The following is a 19555-nucleotide window of genomic DNA, read 5'->3' on the forward strand; positions in this document are numbered from 1 at the left end:
GTCTGAGCAAGGACTCACATCACATGTCATTGACACATGCATCACATGAGTTTGACCTCTATCTCAAGACATTCCATTAGTCTTTGTACTTCTTTACATTTCATAAGCACTCTTCTGTCACCTAAATTGTCCAACTATGCATTCAACAGAGGCTTGAGGCAAAAGAACAGAAAATCACTTTCACAATGACAGTCATTATAGTGACAATGAAGAATTCTGAACTGCTTGTGTATTAACTTGTTAACTTAACTAGTGTGATCCAACATGTTCAAATTCTTGATGATGATAAGAGAAGTGAGATAGTGAAATACAGCACCTGAACATAGCCTCCTACCATTGAATAACATGACAGGGATCACCATGCTTATGTTAGACTAATAATCTGTAATACTCCACACAAGAAAATGCAGAAAATCTTGGTATTTACCAGCAGGAGATTGATGACTAGTAACTTTGCTCCACAATCTGCACTCTTCTTGCCAGCCAAATAAGGTGAATGAAAATTTTCCCATCCACAGGTTCAAAACCAGCTAGTCACTCTCTAATCAAGCACAACTGACCATAGTGGATGTTTCTGATCGAAAAGAGGTTTAATGAGAGGCTATTCTTTGTTCCTGCGAAATAACAGGGTTTTGGAAGGTTGTAAATATGTTGAAGAAGTTGTACAATTAGATCACATTTTGCCAAAACAGAGAAATAAATTTTTGATTAGAAGATATATTCATTGATTTATTGATCCATTTCTTCATTAATTCAATTCATACATACAGTCAGAAAGCTATTAAGGCATCATTTTCTAAAGATCCCATTACAAATTTGTGTGGAACAACACAAGGTCTAAGTAAGGCCAGTATAAAATGAAATAAGAACAGTGCCAGACTGGCCTTTTACAAAATTTGCATACTAGAGGGTGTCTCCATTTTGACAGCAGGTTGAATCATGCAATCCACATTTGTGGGGCTTTCAAATGAGATAACGGCCAGATGACGGACTTTTTGGGAACATGCGGGCAGGTACACTTATTGTCAAGGTTCTGGCTGACTACCCCTAACCACCGCAAGAGTACCACAGTGTTGCGCACTAAGCACATCATAACCCCTTCATATCTGTGCCTGCCATCTAGAAACAAGTAAATGGTCTCCCTGCATCATTCTGTGTCAACCCGTGACATCGGTTGGCGACTAGTAGCATCTGCACAAAGATACTAATGTTCTATTTGTAGGCTGCTGTTAACACGACAACACTAATGGCTGCATTTTTCATGGTCCCAACAACAGGAAGCATGACTGCTAATGAATGGCACCACATTACATTCAGCAATGAATTACAGTCTGAACTATTCTAGACAACCTATCTTCAGTGAGTGTGGTGCCAACCTGGGAAGAGATCCCATTCTTCCAATGTTTTGGTGAGGTGCAATGGTGTTACTCCTGGCATCATGATGTGGGGAGACATCAGGTGTCGGTTCAGGTCACTGTCTGTAGGACTGCATCCTCATATGTTACCTCCAATGTGACAGCATCGTGGTGCCATTTTTTAACAGGACAAAGCATACCCACAGTTTGTGTCTCTGTGACCTGTCTGCATGATATTGAGGTATTCCTATTGCCAGCTGGATCGCCAGATCTATCCCCAATAGAACATGTGGACCCAAATGTCAGCTCCTTCTTAGTGTCAGTACCACAGTATCAACTATCAGTTTCAATGCTAATGGGTCAGCTTACCTCAGTAGAAAATACAAAGGCCTTATAACATTCTTCCCTACCGAATCAGTGCATGCTTGGCAGAAGAGATGATATCAAGTACTTTGTAAAGTTGACTCAATTGATATGCACTGAAATTACGTGATATACCCTCTCAATCCATGAAGTTTCATTTCCTTTCTTCCTCCCCTTCTGGATGCTTCCCTTTTTTTCTCAGGCAGTGCATGCCATGTGAAAGTATTTCAACATCTTTGAAGAGGCCTGTGAAAGATGTTCACAGGTCGGTTTTACATGATGTTAAATGTGTATTATACGAAAGAGTATTACCAGATGTTGCTCTGCTCGTCGGTGAATATCCTGAGGAGAAACTTGCCGTCGCAGTTGGGCACGTTGGTCTGTGGGACGACGATGTAGTCTCCTGGAGGCAGCGTGAAGAACGTCACCACCTCACGCGCCACCGAGTGGTTCGTCACGTCCAGCGGCTTCTGCAATACCAGGAGCAACGCCCGCCTCAGAGCACCAGCCAAGGAACCAACTAGTCTGTCTACTCAGGTAAACATGGTGGCTCACTTAGCAATAGTTGCAAAAACGCATATTCTGTCACCATTTCGGTCAAAACCAATATTTCGTGTATACAGCAACAATGACTGAACTCTCAACAATAGGAACAAGTTCCAGCTCTATTTCTCCTAACGTCTGTGCATTAGAATAACTCGAATAAAATAAAAAGTTTGCAGAAGGCTTGCGCATTAATTGTTTTTGTTTTGGTGTGTGTGTTCCTCAGAAGCGGTAGTTGCTCTCTGCAGTTATACTTTTACAAATCGCTCGTTGCGTTAAATTCGAGAATTAACCAGTAGGCCCTAATACCGATCACTGGAAAGATTACTTTCAGCCAATGACACCAGAATATTACAGTTTTCAAATGGTTCAAATGCCTCTGAGCACTATGGGACTTAACATCTGTGGTCATCAGTCCGCTAGAACTTGGAACAACTTAAACCTAACTAACTGAAGGACATCACACACATCCATGCCCGAGGCAGGATTCGAACCTGCGACCGTAGCAGTCGCGCGGTTCCGGACTGAACCCCTAGAACCGCTAGACCACCGAGGCCGGCTATTACAGTTTTGCAAATGCAGGGATATTCCCCTTCTATTAAGCAACAATGCGTGGCGTCGGCAAGATAGTTTGTTAACGGACAGAATTAAACAAAATTGCAATTTTGTGTCAGCAGGTGATGCTGTGATATAGTTTTTGCACGCATCATCCGCTATCTTAAAGCAAAAGTATGTGAACGTAAAGCAAGCTGTAAAAACCCAGAACAGGAGGGCAAGCAAGCTTAGAAGACAGGATGATTTGCTGTTGGAGATACACAGATGTTAAGTCTGTATTTTCACAATAGCAAATTCACTTTGATCCTGATAAGTTTCCGATATTATAAAATAGGAAACTGTTTTTAAAGAAAACTTTGCAGCCTGGAGCAAATCTCTGAAAGTTTGGTAAACTAAGACAGCTGTTCAAGATCTAGGAAGTAGGTAACTGGAAAAATAAGTCTTTGAAATTGATGAAATATCGATTTTTTACAAAAGATTAAAGAACAGATACAGTAGATTTACGTAGTAGATAAAGATCCTCTCGTATCTTTGATAGGGTCGCACAACATTTATGTGAGACCAGAATTAGAATGCCAGGCATGTAATATTGCGTTTTCACTGTTGTAAATAAGGCCATGCCCGTTATTTTTAACGCACACATCTCGGTGAGGACTGCCACGACCGTAATTTAACGGGCAGCGTTCGTCACAGAAGCATTAGCTCACGTGAGTAATATTAGTCATCCAACAAGCAAGGAAATTGACGTAAATACTTATAGTTTACACGTAAGTCCGGTTCACGATAATGCAGTCTAAGCAGCCAATCGCAGTCGAAACAACCAAACTAGTAAGCTGCGTTTGAGACGGCAGTGTTAGTGAACTTTGCACTCGAAGCAATATGTCTGCAACTAGTCCACCTGCGACGCAAAGATTTTTCGCACACTCCAAGAATCTTAACATGATCGTAAGTAGTCGTTTTGATGTTGATGACACGAACGAAGATCCTACTTCCGATTTACTTGATTGACGAAGAAAACAATCCTCCTGGACGACATTTGAAAATTTATTGCAGTCATTTTCCAAATGAGTGTTAGCGGGTGACCATCAGTTGCAGCACGCTGGTGCAGAAATGCAGATTAGTCTTTTCATTATGGTGTATGCAAGGTGGGGGCTTTCTGTGGAGCCGTGATTCGAGCTCTACCACTCGAAATGGAACTATTTCAATTATAAATATTTCACGTAATAATTAATTCTTTCTTTTCACTGTACGTAGAGACAAATTCATAATTTTTTACTCGTAAATTGTTAACGAAATGCTAAAATAAATTTTATTTACACCTGAAAAAGGCAATATTTTTCACAACCTGTGGTGATAAGAAGTTTAACAGGAGAACGATATAATTAACATTTATTTAAAATTCGTTAATAAGCATTATTTCACAGACAGTTGGTCGTGCAGCCGTGTTCTTCATTATACGGAGCCAAAACCTTATTCCAAGCAACAAACATACTACTTCATCTCACATACGTCTCGCGAGATGACGATGACGAAAACCTCAGAGGGATTATAGAGTTCATACGGATGTTTATCTACAGTCGTGAGAAAAAATTAGAACTAGACATCAGTATTTCATCACTTTATTGTTATTTTTGTATGTGTTTCGACTAACGTGTGCCATTTTCAAGTGCAGTGAAAATGGAGTCTTACACTCTGAATGTGGAATGTTACTCACATAAATTTTGGAGGCTGCTTGGTGAAAAATATTTCCTTGTACAACGACTGTCTGTATTGACACATGCACAGGGGTTGGACAAAAATATGAAAACACTGCGAGAAATGCATGCTTGAACATAATTGCAGATGCCAGGCCAGCCTGCAGGTTGCGGTTTACTTGACCACGAACGGCACCTGTCCTCAAGGCGCTGCAAGTGTCAGTCATACATAGTCAGTACAACGTTCTGTGTAGCTGTGAATGCCTTATGTCAGAGCTAAGTTAATTAGAACATGGACAAATTGCTGGTGGTCTTAGTAGGTGCTTCCGTAACCAGGGTAGGCCAAGTGTTGGGTGTTTCAAAAGGCACAGCACAGAAGATTTATACCGTTTGCAGAGAAAGTCCGAAAACACAACATTTGCTAAGTGACAACGCGGAGAAAAGTAAGTGCTGAGCGATAGTGACGGACGCTCATTGAAGCGGATTGTAGCGAAAAATAAGAGGGCGGTTGCTGCAAGTGTCACTGTTGACCTGAACGTCGCACTCGCAAACCTTGTCAGCACCAAAGCAATACGAAGGGAGCTGCGTAATCAGGGAACTGGATGACGAGCTGGGATTACAAAAGCACACGTCAGTGTTGGAAATGCGCGGCACAGGGAAACGTGGAGTCGGAGCCGTAAGACCTGGACTATAGGCCCTGGAAGAATGTCACGTGGTCAAATGAGTCTTGTTTTACGCTGTTTCCAGCTTCTGGTCGTGTTCACGTCCCAAGAGCAAAACATGGCGGTCCTTCTGTCGGGATTTGACCAAGCACATTGCAGTTATACATGCGCCTCATGGTTGCTCTGCAGGGTGACGTCAGTGCAAAAGATTATGTGACCAGTTTGGCTGGTCAGGTCCATCCCATGGTACAATGTTTGCTCCCCAGTGGTGATGCTGCGTTCGAAGAGGACAGGGTTCCTGTTTCTGACTATAACACAGATGTGGTACCCAAAAAGTTTTGCCAATGAAGATTATTGTTAACATGGAGTACCTGTTCTGTAAAACTTTAGCTACTATAGCTTAATAAGAAATTAAACATGTACTGTAAACTGTATAAATTGTTATGTACACTCCTGGAAATTGAAATAAGAACACTGTGAATTCATTGTCCCAGGAAGGGGAAACTTTATTGACACATTCCTGGGGTCAGATACATCACACGATCACACTGACAGAACCACAGGCACATAGACACAGGCAACAGAGCATGCACAATGTCGGCACTAGTACAGTGTATATCCACCTTTCGCAGCAATGCAGGCTGCTATTCTCCCATGGAGACGATCGTAGAGATGCTAGATGTAGTCCTGTGGAACGGCTTGCCATGCCATTTCCACCTGGCACCTCAGTTGGACTAGCGTTCGTGCTGGACGTGCAGACTGCGTGAGACGACGCTTCATCCAGTCCCAAACATGCTCAATGGGGGACAGATCCGGAGATCTTGCTGGCCAGGGTAGTTGACTCACACCTTCTAGAGCACGTTGGGTGGCACGGGATACATGCGGACGTGCACTGTCCTGTTGGAACAGCAAGTTCCCTTGCCGGTCTAGGAATGGTAGAACGATGGGTTCGATGACGGTTTGGATGTACTGTGCACTATTTAGTGTCCCCTCGACGATCACCAGAGGTGTACGGCCAGTGTAGGAGATTGCTCCCCACACCTTGATGCCGGGTGTTGGCCCTGTGTGCCTCGGTCGTATGCAGTCCTGATTGTGATGCTCACCTGCACTGCGCCAAACACGCATACGACCATCATTGGCACCAAGGCAGAAGCGACTCTCAACACTGAAGACGACACGTCTCCATTCGTCCCTCCATTCACGCCTGTCGCGACACCACTGGAGGCGGGCTGCACGATGTTGGGGCGTGAGCGGAAGACGGCCTAACGGTGTGCGGGACCGTAGCCCAGCTTCATGGAGACGGTTGCGAATGGTCCTCGCCGATACCCCAGGAGCAACAGTGTCCCTAATTTGCTGGGAAGTGGCGGTGCGGTCCCCTACGGCACTGCGTAGGATCCTACGGTCTTGGCGTGCATCCGTGCGTCGCTGCGGTCCGGTCCCAGGTCGCCGGGCACGTGCACCTTCCGCCGACCACTGGCGACAACATCGATGTACTGTGGAGACCTCACGCCCCACGTGTTGAGCAATTCGGCGGTACGTCCACCCGGCCTCCCGCATGCCCACTATACGCCCTCGCTCAAAGTCCGTCAGCTGCACATACGGTTCACGTCCACGCTGTCGCGGCATGCTACCAGTGTTAAAGACTGCGATGGAGCTCCGTATGCCACGGCAAACTGGCTGACACTGACGGCGGCGGTGCACAAATGCTGCGCAGCTAGCGCCATTCGACGGCCAACACCGCGGTTCCTGGTGTGTCCGCTGTGCCGTGCGTGTGATCATTGCTTGTACAGCCCTCTCGCAGTGTCCGGAGCAAGTATGGTGGGTCTGACACACCGGTGTCAATGTGTTCTTTTTTCCATTTCCAGGAGTGTATTATGATGTGATTATTCTGGGTTAATACCGTTAGGGAAAGTTAGGACAAGCAATATCGTAGGCAGAGAGCAAATGCTTGGGTAGTAGGGCTGTTTCTGACGCGTGTGTGACGTCGGAGCAGAGCGCACGGAAGACTTTCACGGTTGTTGACAGAGCGCACCAAAATGGTATGTACAGTAGAAAGCCGGGCCTATATGAGCCGGAATTGATGCGAGCGAGACACCAAGAGCATGAGAAGTGTGGAAAAATGTAAGAAACTCCAATAAAACATCAAGGTCATGCTTCATAATTGGTCACTGCTGATCAAGGTGTGCTCGCAGTATCACATGGAGCAACAGGGGCATTGTCGACGACAGCGAAGACGACGGCTTAATCTTCATCGAACACGTTTCCTTTTAGTTCACGTTCGAAACTTTGCGAGGGGTTACCCGGTGGCATAATCTGAGTGATTTTAAATGAATAATAAGAGACATACGTACAAACTGAACTACCTAATCATGTGATTATCCTCAGTCATTGTCACCTAGTTAGGGTTCAGTTCCTTTTCAGTTACTGAATACCTGGTTTACATTGTTTAAAGCTAAAAAAAAGGGAATAAAAGACTGTCATTGACCGCTTTCTTTGCTTGCTGGAAAGATAACTGACGGTAATCAATAACGAAGCATCAATAAGTTAACTGTATTGGTCAATAATATTCAGAGGCAATGTTATTCTTGCTAATTAAATGAAGACAATGTGAAGTAACTAAAAATAATTTTAGCAATAACCAATAAACTAAGTTTATAAATTGCTTTTCTGTATCTATTGTAATAACGCTGTTGTGTGCCATCTTGGTTAGTATTTCGACATTTCCTGTCTGTTGAAAGACAATAATTTCTTATTCCAACTAGTAAATTTTTGTAGTAATTACAATCAGTTCAAAGTACGTAGCCAGAAACATCCAGGAACCTTGTGAATGTAAGAAACGTTAATCTGACATTACGAAAATTATCGTCGCAACGAAAGAGCTACCTACAGTCAATCATTTAATTTTCAATAATGACTTTAAATATCTTTTCCAAATTAACATTTCCGAGTATTAATGACAGAAGACAATTGCTTTCTTTGTTCATTATTATTTCGTAACGTGTTGTGATGTCAGCAGTGTATGTCTACCTGCTGTCGCCACACGTGCATTTAAACAGCTACGTTTCATTGCTGGCCCTGTTATCGCCTAGATATAGAACAGAGAGCGCCCAATTGTGCTGGCGACCATGTTAATTTCTGTATTATTTAAATAACATTTGTTGTGGACTCTTTGATTCACGTGGTACCGACTTTTCGTTTCGTACTTTACATGAGTGATGGCAATGTTTTAAGTCCCCAGAATGAGATTTTCACTCTGCAGCGGAGTTTCAATGTTTTAAGTACTAAACGAAATCTAAATAAGTAGAAAATGGAGGAGTGGATTACTGAGCCTTTGTAGCCTACTTTCGAAAGAAGGGTGCTTCATCGCTATCCACCTCCATGACCGTTACCTATACTTGCGACAATTTTGCAGGAAGAATGGTATAAGCTACCCTTGAAAACCATACAGAACCTGTATGTATCCATTCCGAGAAGACTGGGAGCTATTTTGAATGCAAAGTTTTCTAGTATATTTTCAGGCACGATAATGTGTTTCCAGAATGAGGTTTCCACTCTGCAGCGGAGTCTGCGCTGATATGAAACTTCCTGGCAGATTAAAAGAGTGTGCAGGGCCGAGACTCAAACTCGGGACCTTTGTCTTTCGCGGGCAAGTGCTCTACCACCTGAGCTACCCAAGCACGACTCACGCCCCGTCCTCACAGCTTTACTTCTGCCAGTACCTCGTCTTCCGCCTTCCAAACTTTACAGAACGTCTCCTGCGAACCTTGCAAAACTAGCCCTCCTGAAAGAAAGGATATTGCGGAGACATAGCTTAGCCACAGCCTGGGGGATGTTTCCAGAATGAGATTTTCACTATGCAGCGTAGTGTGCGTGATATGAAACTTCCTGGCAGATTAAAACTGTGTACAGGGCCGAGACTCGAACTCGGGACCTTTGCCTGTGAGGACGGGCTGTGAGTCGTGTTTGGGCAGCTCAGACACGAAAGGCATAGGTCCTGAGTTCGAGTCTCGGTCCGGCGCACAGTTTCAGTCTGCCAGGAAGTTTCACGATGTGTTGTGTGTTCGGTGTTTCCGTGTTTCAGCGCGTATCCTTTGCTTGATGGTATTGTATCCCCCTCGGTGTCACGGCTTCTGCTGACGTTAGCGCACTGGGCTCGTGGTGGCCCGGTGCCGGGTGCTGGCTACTCACGTGCTCGGCGACGAAGTGCTGCGTGAGGCGGGCGGTGGCGGGCGGCACCTCGTAGACGGCGAAGCCGATGGCGTACAGCGGCCGCCGCTTCTTGCCGTCCGGCGGCTGCGTCTCGTACGCCTGCGTCACCGACACCACCACGTGGCACTTGCTGGCCGACGTGCGCGGGATTTGCACGTGGAACTGCGGGTTCGTCGCCGTCGTCTCTGCGAGCAACAGCCAGAGACACACCTATCACTATCGAGTACTGGGTCAAAACGAGTCCGGCACCCTACAGCAGATATTCGTACCGTCATGACGGCTAACTTACGCTAGCGTGGGCCACTTGTGAGGTTTCTAGTTTATTTTTTGTATTCGAGGAAAGTGATCTGAGCTTTACATCTTCATTCGCTGCATCGTATTTCATGTTTGCACAATAAACATTTTTCAAACTGTAGTTTTCAATAATCGATATGTAACGCCAGAGAGGTTACGAGTACAAGCAGTGTGATCTTTCGTTGCTGGTAGCGTTGTTGAAGTAGGCATTCTAAGTGCATCCAGTGACAGAGTCGGGTGTTGGCTGTGCTGCTGAGCGGATAGAAATGGCTTGCAGAGAACAGAGGTAAAGTTACAGAGAAGGCTGAAAAAAATATTCATATATGCGTGAATTCCTAAGGGACCATACTGCTGAGGTAATTGGTTACAAGAGTTACACACTACTTAAACCAACTTATGCTAATAACAACACTTACGCCCATGCCCGAGGGGAAGGGCAGCGCAGTCCGTGACATGGCGCCTATAACCGCGCGGCCAGAGAAGGCTGAACTATGATTTTGTAAACATTGACTGGACAAGTGAAGTTTATTTTTAGGTGAATTGTTGCTGCCTTCGGAATGACAATTTTTACTCTGCAGTGGTATGTACTCTGATTTAAATGCCCTGGCAGGTTAAAACTGATTCCCGCACCGACACTCCAGCTCGGGACCTTTGTCTTTCGCGGGCAATTGGAAGGCAGCAGACGAGGTACTGGCAGAAGTAAAGCTATTAGGACGGATCGTCAGTCGTGTGTTGGTAGCTCAGTCAGTGCCGGTACGGTAGCTCAGCATGTTCTGTCAGAGGGTTAGCTACCCTCTGTAATAAAAAACCGAGTGAACGGATCAACAATGAAATTCTACGGGTTGTAATGGTTCTCTATTTACGTGACCATTGCGGCACTCGAACCCCAGTTCTCGATACCAGTAATATCGTACTACTTTTCTGCGAAGTAACAGACATATTTTTGTGACAATATTCACATTTACTTTTATTAATGTGTAAGTACTCCGATGTATCGATATATTACAGTGATACAGTTCTTGTGTGTATTCATTTCTGTGATACTGTCATAATCTTTGACTTACTAGTAACCGTTTTGGCGCAAATGCGCACAGAGCAGTCTTTGTTTCACTTAGGCACAAGTTAAGTCGGTATTTCGCTTTGTAAAAGAAGAGTCAAGTTTTGTGTTTGGTTAAGGTGAAAATTAAATATATGAAGATTGATAGAAAACGGTTTGCTTAATGATGTGACAATTAGAAACTGTAATAAAAATGTGGATCGTGAACACGAAGTCAAAAATTACTTCTACCATACCATTGTTCTGAGGTGGGATTGTTTGATCATTAAGAATTTCCTGAGAAACGCATTTGTTAGGTCTTCAAATATTGCTAAAATACAGATCTGGACCTTCTAGCAGTCAGAGTGGAATCACCCTAGAATCAACAAGATGGTCCATAACGACTTCGACGAAATCTACGTGGGAATCCATTCAAGATAAGTGCCAAATTAATGACTTTTTTATAGTGACCTAATTATTTCCATTCTGACAATACAATCCACAGTCAATAACTTTGTTGTTGCCCTATAAAGCGAACATATGCTGCGTGAGCAACATTATTAATCTGATTTCTAACCTACTTTGCAAATGGTGGTATTGTTAGAGAGTGTCACGGGAAGTCCGTCCCGAACAATAACGAATAAAAAGAGATCTTAGAAATAAAAAGTCGTTAGAACACTTGTCCTGAGTTCAAGTTTCGGTCCGGCACACAGTTTTAACCTGCCAGGAAATTCCTTGTTACTGCACTGCTTGCTTGCGCTCAATTACGTATGTATGAATAAAGGAAGGTTTTAGTGAAATCTCTCTTTATTGGTTTGGGTTAGTTTATTTCATTCTTCGAACGAGAATAAATAAAGTTTTCTATTCATATGGCCTGCACTCAGATTTGCCACTCCTATACCATTTTCACAAAGTACTTGGCAGATAAACATTTGTCATGAAGGATAAATTTTGCAAAAATGTTTGTTATAGTCGGACAACGAGTTTCAGTTCTTCAATTTTCCTGGAGTCATTTAGCAAGTTCAATTTGCACCACCGTTCCTTACAGAAAAATGTCCTGTATCTGACTGTCTCGCTGCACTGCACTTCGCGGAACACAGTGACAGGCATTAACTGCTTACGATAGTTGCACATGCTTGCACTGCACTGCGCGAGGCTTTTCTTTCCCTGTGGCTTACTTGCTGCTGGGCTGCATATCTTATGTTGATCCCTTCGAGCGTACCAAGTTTCCGTTGGCACAGGTAACTCACATATGACATTTGTTAGGGTCAATTTTACGGTATAGTTCGGTTACAGTTAAATAATACAGTTGGCTTTGCTTTTCAAAATTCATCATCTTAGTCAGTTTAGGTACAGTTTATTTCAATTTGCATACCGTTACACTTGCGTGAGCGTTGTTCTGTGTCTAGAAGTTTGTCAGTCAGATTGCGTACTTAAATTCACAGGGCACTTTTACACAAAAACATTTTGGTGATTCACGGTTTCAAAATTAAATTAGTAATTTTATGTAGCATTTTTATTCCGTCAGCTTTTTGTGTTGGAATTGCAAATCACGTATTGTGGCGTCACTCATTGCAGCACTGGTCGCTACTGCATATTTAGTTTACAGTTTGGATTTCTAATCACTTTGTTAGTTAAAAACACAGTCACGTAGTTTTAGTTCTGGCGACTCATTCTTTATCAGATAGCGTTTCTGCAAGTACCCCAGTTGCACTGTTCAAGACAACAAGACAGATAAGCGAGTATAAAGAATGGTAGTGCAATTCACTGTTCACGAGAAATGAACAGTAGAAGATTTACATGCTTTTAAGCAATTGAATCATTAGTTCCAAAAGGCATTTTCTAACATACTTTTCTAAAACTGTCTCTCCAGGGATAGATCCATCATTCGATTCTACAGAGGCATTTTGTGTTGATGCAGACAATCAACTATATTTTCATTCATTTCTGAAATGGTCTTTCTCCTGGAGAAGGAACAGTTTCCTTGAAAACAGTCACGGTAATTGTGCTAAGAACAATGAAATTAGAACCCACATGGACAATGTAGAAGAAAATTAGTTTGACAGGTTATGTCCGAAATTGCACAAGGAAGACAGACTCTCCATGGAATCTTATGAAAGAGAAGTGAAGCATGTCAAATTTACCATTCAGTCCTGCCAGCTATTCTACAGGTTTGATTTGTATTGTGGACTTACGACGCACACTTTCGACGTTAGTCTGTCAGTGACAGAACAAATTACTTTTCGTTGGTGTCCAACGTAAAGTGGAAGTGTTCCAATGTAAGACGTGAAGATGTTTATGAAATACTACTCAAACAATTGTGCAGGACATTATAAACGTATACTCACAACTGCTACAGAAGAAGACTGTCAAAACATTACCTTCTAGCACTATATATCTGTTTACAAAACTAAAAACACTTCAATATTCGATGTATAAAAAAAGTAGGTTTCTGAAGTCATTCTTTAAGTGGGCCTTATTTCATAGAATTCGAAGGTTGATAGCCATCTTCCCATAGAATGTAAAAAACAGATTTTGCTGTGAAATACATTTTGCGATGTTAATTACTGATATAAAAAATAGTTCTGGTAAGCCCCCCCATGAACCATGGACCTTGCCGTTGGTGGGGAGGCTTGCGTGCCTCAGCGATACAGATGGCCGTACCGTAGGTGCAACCACAACGGAGGGGTATCTGTTGAGAGGCCAGACAAACGTGTGGTTCCTGAAGAGGGGCAGCAGCCTTTTCAGTAGTTGCAGGGGCAACAGTCTGGATGATTGACTGATCTGGCCTTGCAACATTAACCAAAACGGCGTTGCTGTGCTGGTACTGCGAACGGCTGAAAGCAAGGGGAAACTACAGCCGTAATTTTTCCTGAGGACATGCAGCTTTACTGTATGATTAAATGATGATGGCATCCTCTTGGGTAAAATATTCCGGAGGTAAAATAGTCCCCCATTCGGATCTCCGGGCGGGGACTACTCAGGAGGATGTCGTTATCAGGAGAAAGAAAACTGGCGTTCTACGGATCGGAGCGTGGAATGTCAGATCCCTTAATCGAGCAGGTAGGTTAGAAAATTTAAAAAGGGAAATGGATAGGTTAAAGTTAGATATAGTGGGAATTAGTGAAGTTCGGTGGCAGGAGGAACAAGACTTCTGGTCAGGTGATTACAGGGTTATAAACACAAAATCAAATAGGGGTAATGCAGGAGTAGGTTTAATAATGAATAGGAAAATAGGAATGCGGGTAAGCTACTACAAACAGCATAGTGAACGCATTATTGTGGCCAAGATAGATACGAAGCCCACACCTACTACAGTAGTACAAGTTTATATGCCAACTAGCTCTGCAGATGACGAAGAAATTGAAGAAATGTACGATGAAATAAAAGAAATTATTCAGATAGTGAAGGGAGACGAAAATTTAATAGTAATGGGTGACTGGAATTCGAGTGTAGGAAAAGGGAGAGAAGGAAACATAGTAGGTGAATATGGATTGGGGCTAAGAAATGAAAGAGGAAGCCGCCTAGTAGAATTTTGTACAGAGCACAACTTAGTCATAGGTAACACTTGGTTTAAGAATCATGAAAGAAGGTTGTATACGTGGAAGAACCCTGGAGATACTAAAAGGTATCAGATAGATTATATAATGGTAAGACAGAGATTTAGGAACCAGGTTTTAAGTTGTAAGACATTTCCAGGGGCAGATGTGGACTCTGACCACAATCTATTGGTTATGACCTGTAGATTAAAACTGAAGAAACTGCAAAAATGTGGGAAATTAAGGAGATGGGACCTGGATAAACTGAAAGAACCAGAGGTTGTACAGAGTTTCAGGGAGAGCATAAGGGAACAATTGACAGGAATAGGGGAAAGAAACACAGTAGAAGAAGAATGGGTAGCTCTGAGGGATGAAGTAGTGAAGGCAGCAGAGAATAAAGTAGGTAAAAAGACGAGGGCTGCTAGAAATCCTTGGGTAACAGAAGAAATATTGAATTTAATTGATGAAAGGAGAAAATATAAAAATGCAGTAAATGAAGCAGGCAAAAAGGAATACAAACGTCTCAAAAATGAGATCGAGAGGAAGTGCAAAATGGCTAAACAGGGATGGCTAGAGGATAAATGTAAGGATGTAGAGGCTTATCTCACTAGGGGTAAGATAGATACTGCCTACAGGAAAATTAAAGAGACCTTTGGAGAGAAGAGAACCACGTGTATGAATATCAAGAGCTCAGATGGCAACCCAGTTCTAAGCAAAGAAGGGAAGGCAGAAAGGTGGAAGGAGTATATAGAAGGTTTATACAAGGGTGATGTACTTGAGGACAATATTATGGAAATGGAAGAGGATGTAGATGAAGACGAAATGGGTGATACGATATTGCGTGAAGAGTTTGACAGAGCACTGAAAGACCTGAGTCGGAACAAGGCCCCCGGAGTAGACAACATTCCATTAGAACTACTGACGGCCTTGGGAGAGCCAGTCATGACAAAACTCTACCAGCTGGTGAGCAAGATGTATGAGACAGGCCAAATACCCTCAGACTTCAAGAAGAATATAATAATTCCAATCCCAAAGAAAGCAGGTGCTGACAGATGCGAAAATTACCGAACTATCAGTTTAATAAGTCACAGCTGCAAAATACTAACGCGAATTCTTTACAGACGAATGGAAAAACTGGTAGATGCGGACCTCGGGGAGGATCAGTTTGGATTCCGTCGAAATGTTGGAACACGTGAGGCAATATTGACCTTACGACTTATCTTAGAAGAAAGATTAAGAAAAGGCAAACCTACGTTTCTAGCATTTGTAGACTTAGAGAAAGCTTTTGACAATGTTGACTGGAATACTCTTTTTCAAATTCTAAAGGTGGCAGGGGTAAAATACAGGGAGCGAAAGGCTATTTACAATTTGTACAGAAACCAGATGGCAGTCATAAGAGTCGAGGGGCATGAAAGGGAAGCGGTGGTTGGCAAAGGAGTGAGACAGGGTTGTAGCCTCTCCCCGATGTTATTCAATCTGTATATTGAGCAAGCAGTAAAGGAAACAAAAGAAAAATTTGGTGTAGGTATTAAAATTCATGGAGACGAAGTAAAAACTTTGAGGTTCGCCGATGACATTGTAATTCTGTCAGAGACGGCAAAGGACTTGGAAGAGCAGTTGAACGGAATGGACAGTGTCTTGAAAGGAGGATATAAGATGAACATCAACAAAAGCAAAACGAGGATAATGGAATGTAGTCAAATTAAATTGGATGATGCTGAGGGAATTAGATTAGGAAATGAGACACTTAAAGTAGTAAAGGAGTTTTGCTATTTAGGAAGTAAAATAACTGATGATGGTCGAAGTAGAGAGGATATAAAATGTAGACTGGCAATGGCAAGGAAAGCGTTTCTGAAGAAGAGAAATTTGTTAACATCGAATATAGATTTAAGTGTCAGGAAGTCATTTCTGAAAATATTTGTTTGGAGTGTAGCCATGTATGGAAGTGAAACATGGACGATAACTAGTTTGGACAAGAAGAGAATAGAAGCTTTCGAAATGTGGTGCTACAGAAGAATACTGAAGATAAGGTGGATAGATCACGTAACTAATGAGGAGGTATTGAATAGGATTGGGGAGAAGAGAAGTTTGTGGCACAACTTGACTAGAAGAAGGGATCGGTTGGTAGGACATGTTTTGAGGCATCAAGGGATCACAAATTTAGCATTGGAGGGCAGTGTGGAGGGTAAAAATCGTAGAGGGAGACCGAGAGATGAGTACACTAAGCAGATTCAGAAGGATGTAGGTTGCAGTAGGTACTGGGAGATGAAGAAGCTTGCACAGGATAGAGTAGCATGGAGAGCTGCATCAAACCAGTCTCAGGACTGAAGACCACAACAACAACAACAAGCTATATATATATATCTCCATCAGTCTACTGACTGGTTTGATGCGGCCCGCCACGAATTCCTTTCCTGTGCTAACCTCTTCATCTCAGAGTAGCACTTGCAACCTACGTCCTCAATTATTTGCTTGACGTATTCTAATCTGTCTTCCTCTACAGTGTTTGCCCTCTACAGCTCCCTCTAGTACCATGGAAGTCATTCCCTCATGTCTTAGCAGATGTCCTATCATCCTGTCGCTTCTCCTTATCAGTGTTTTCCACATATTCCTTTCCTCTCCGATTCTGCGTAGAACCTCCTCATTCCTTACCTTATCAGTCCACCTAATTTTCAACATTCGTCTATAGCACCACATCTCAAATGCTTCGATTCTCTTCTGTTCCGAGATTCCCACAGTCCATGTTTCACTACCATACAATGCTGTACTCCAGACGTACATCCTCAGAAATTTCTTCCTCAAATTAAGGCCGGTATTTGATATTAGACTTCTCTTGGCCAGACATGCCTTTTTTGCCATAGCGAGTCTGCTTTTGATGTCCTCCTTGCTCTGTCCGTCATTGGTTATTTTACTGCCTAGGTAGCAGAATTCCTTAACTTCATTGACTTCGTGTCCATCAATCCTGATGTTAAGTTTCTCGCTGTTCTCATTTCTACTACTTCTCATTACCTTCGTCTTTCTCCGATTTACTCTCAAACCATACTGTGTACTCATTAGACTGTTCATTCCGTTCAGCAGATCATTTAATTCTTCCTCACTTTCACTCAGGATAGCAATGTCATCAGCGAATCGTATCATTGATATCCTTTCACCTTGTATTTTAATTCCACTCCTGAACCTTTCTTTTATTTACATAATTGCTTCCTCGATGTACAGATTGAAGAGTAGGGGCGAAAGGCTACAGCCTTGTCTTACTCCCTTCTTAATACGAGCACTTCGTTCTTGATCGTCCACTCTTATTATACCCTCTTGGTTGGTGTACATATTGTATATGAACCGTCTCTCCCTATAACTTACCCCTACTTTTTTCAGAATCTCGAACAGCTAGCACCATTTAATATTGTCGAACGCTTTTTCCAGGTCGACAAATCCAATGAACGTGTCTTGATTTTTCTTTAGCCTTGCTTCCATTAGTAGCCGTAACGTCAGAATTGCCTCTCTCGTGCCTTTACTTTTCCTAAAGCCAAACTGATCGTCACCTAGCGCATTCTCAATTTTCTTTTCCATTCTTCTGTATATTATTCTTGTAAGCAGCTTCGATGCATGAGCTGTTAAACTGATTGTGCGTTAATTCTCGCACTTGTCAACTCTTGCCGTATTCAGAATTGGGTGGATGATGCTTTTACGAAAGTCAGATGGTATGTCGCCAGACTCATATATTCTACGCACCAACGTGAATAATCGTTTTGTTGCCACTTCCCCTAATGATTTTAGAAATTCTGATGGAATGTTATCTATCCCTTATGCTTTATTTGACCGTAAGTCCTCCAAAGCTCTTTTAAATTCCGATTCTAATACTGGATCCCCTATCTCTTCTAAATCGACTCCTGTTTCTTCTTCTATCACATCAGACAAATCTTCACCCTTTCAAAGTATTCTTTCCACCTATCTGCTCTCTCCTCTGCATTTAACAGTGGAATTCCCGTTGCACTCTTAATGTTACCACCGTTGCTTTTAATGTCACCAACGGTTGTTTTGACTTTCCTGTATGCTGAGTCTGTCCTTCCGACAATCAAATCTTTTTCGATGCCTTCACATTTTTCCTGCAGCCATTTCGTCTTAGCTTCCCAGCACTTCCTATTTATTTCATTCCTCGGCGACTTGTATTTTTGTATTCCTGATTTTCCCGGAACATGTTTGTACTTCCTCCCTTCATCAATCAACTGAAGTATTTCTTCTGTTACCCATGGTTTCTTCGCAGCTACCGTCTTTGTACCTATGTTTTCCTTCCCGACTTCTGTGATGGCCCTTTTTAGCGACGTCCATTCCTCTTCAACTGTGTTACCTACTGCGCTATTCCTTATTGCTGTATCTATAGCGTTAGAGAACTTCAAACGTATCTTGTCATTCCTTAGAACTTCCGTATCCCACTTCTTAGCGTATTGATTCTTCCTGACTAATGTCTTGAACTTCAGCCTACTCTTCATCACTACTATATTGTGATCTGAGTCTATATCTGCTCCTGGGTACGCCTTACAATCCAGTATCTGATTTCGGAATCTCTGTCTGACCATGATGTAATCTAATTGAAATCTTTCCGTATCTCCCGGCCTTTTCCAAGTATACCTCCTCCTCTTGTGATTCTTGAACAGGGTATTCGCTATTACTAGCTGAAACTTGTTACAGAACTCAATTAGTCTTTCTCCTCTTTCATGCCTTGTCCCAAGCCCATACTCTCCTGTAACCTTTTCTTCTACTCCTTCCCCTACAACTGCATTCCAGTCACCCATGACTATTAGATTTTCGTCCCCCTTTACATACTGCATTACCCTTTCAATATCCTCATACACTTTCTCTATCTGTTAATCTTCAGCTTGCAAAGTCGGCATGTATACCTGAACTATCGTTGTCGGTGTTGGTCTGCTGTCGATTCTGATTAGAATAACCGGATCACTGAACTGTTCACAGTAACACACCCTCTGCCCTACCTTCCTATTCATAACGAATCATACACCTGTTATACTATTTTCTGCTGCTGTTGATATTACTTGATACTCATCTGACCAGAAATCCTTGTCTTCCTTCCACTTCACTTCACTGACCCCTACTATATCTAGATTGAGCCTTTGCATTTCCCTTTTCAGATTTTCTAGTTTCCCTACCACGTTCAAGCTTCTGACATTCCACGCCCCGACTCTAAGAACATTATCCCTTCTTTGATTATTCAATCTTTTTCTCATGGTAACCTCCCCCTTGGCAGTCCCCTCCCGGAGATCGGAATGGGGGACTATTCCGGAATCTTTTG

The 19555-nt window shown here is 42.7% G+C and overlaps 1 protein-coding gene across 1 annotated transcript in view; it reads right to left on the minus strand.

Annotated features, from left to right (window-relative positions):
• Positions 1 to 19555, minus strand: part of LOC126334637 (calpain-9-like) — a 977125-nt gene that overhangs the window by 22815 nt on the left and 934755 nt on the right. The window contains exons 9-10 of the mRNA XM_049997074.1: positions 9361 to 9566; positions 2031 to 2188 (exon numbers count right to left, since the gene is read on the minus strand). Of these exons, the coding sequence (XP_049853031.1) occupies positions 2031 to 2188; positions 9361 to 9566 (364 nt within the window). The remainder of the gene's footprint in view (positions 1 to 2030; positions 2189 to 9360; positions 9567 to 19555) is intronic.

Source organism: Schistocerca gregaria, chromosome 2 (genome assembly GCF_023897955.1).
Source record: "Schistocerca gregaria isolate iqSchGreg1 chromosome 2, iqSchGreg1.2, whole genome shotgun sequence".
NCBI lineage: Eukaryota > Metazoa > Arthropoda > Insecta > Orthoptera > Acrididae > Schistocerca > Schistocerca gregaria.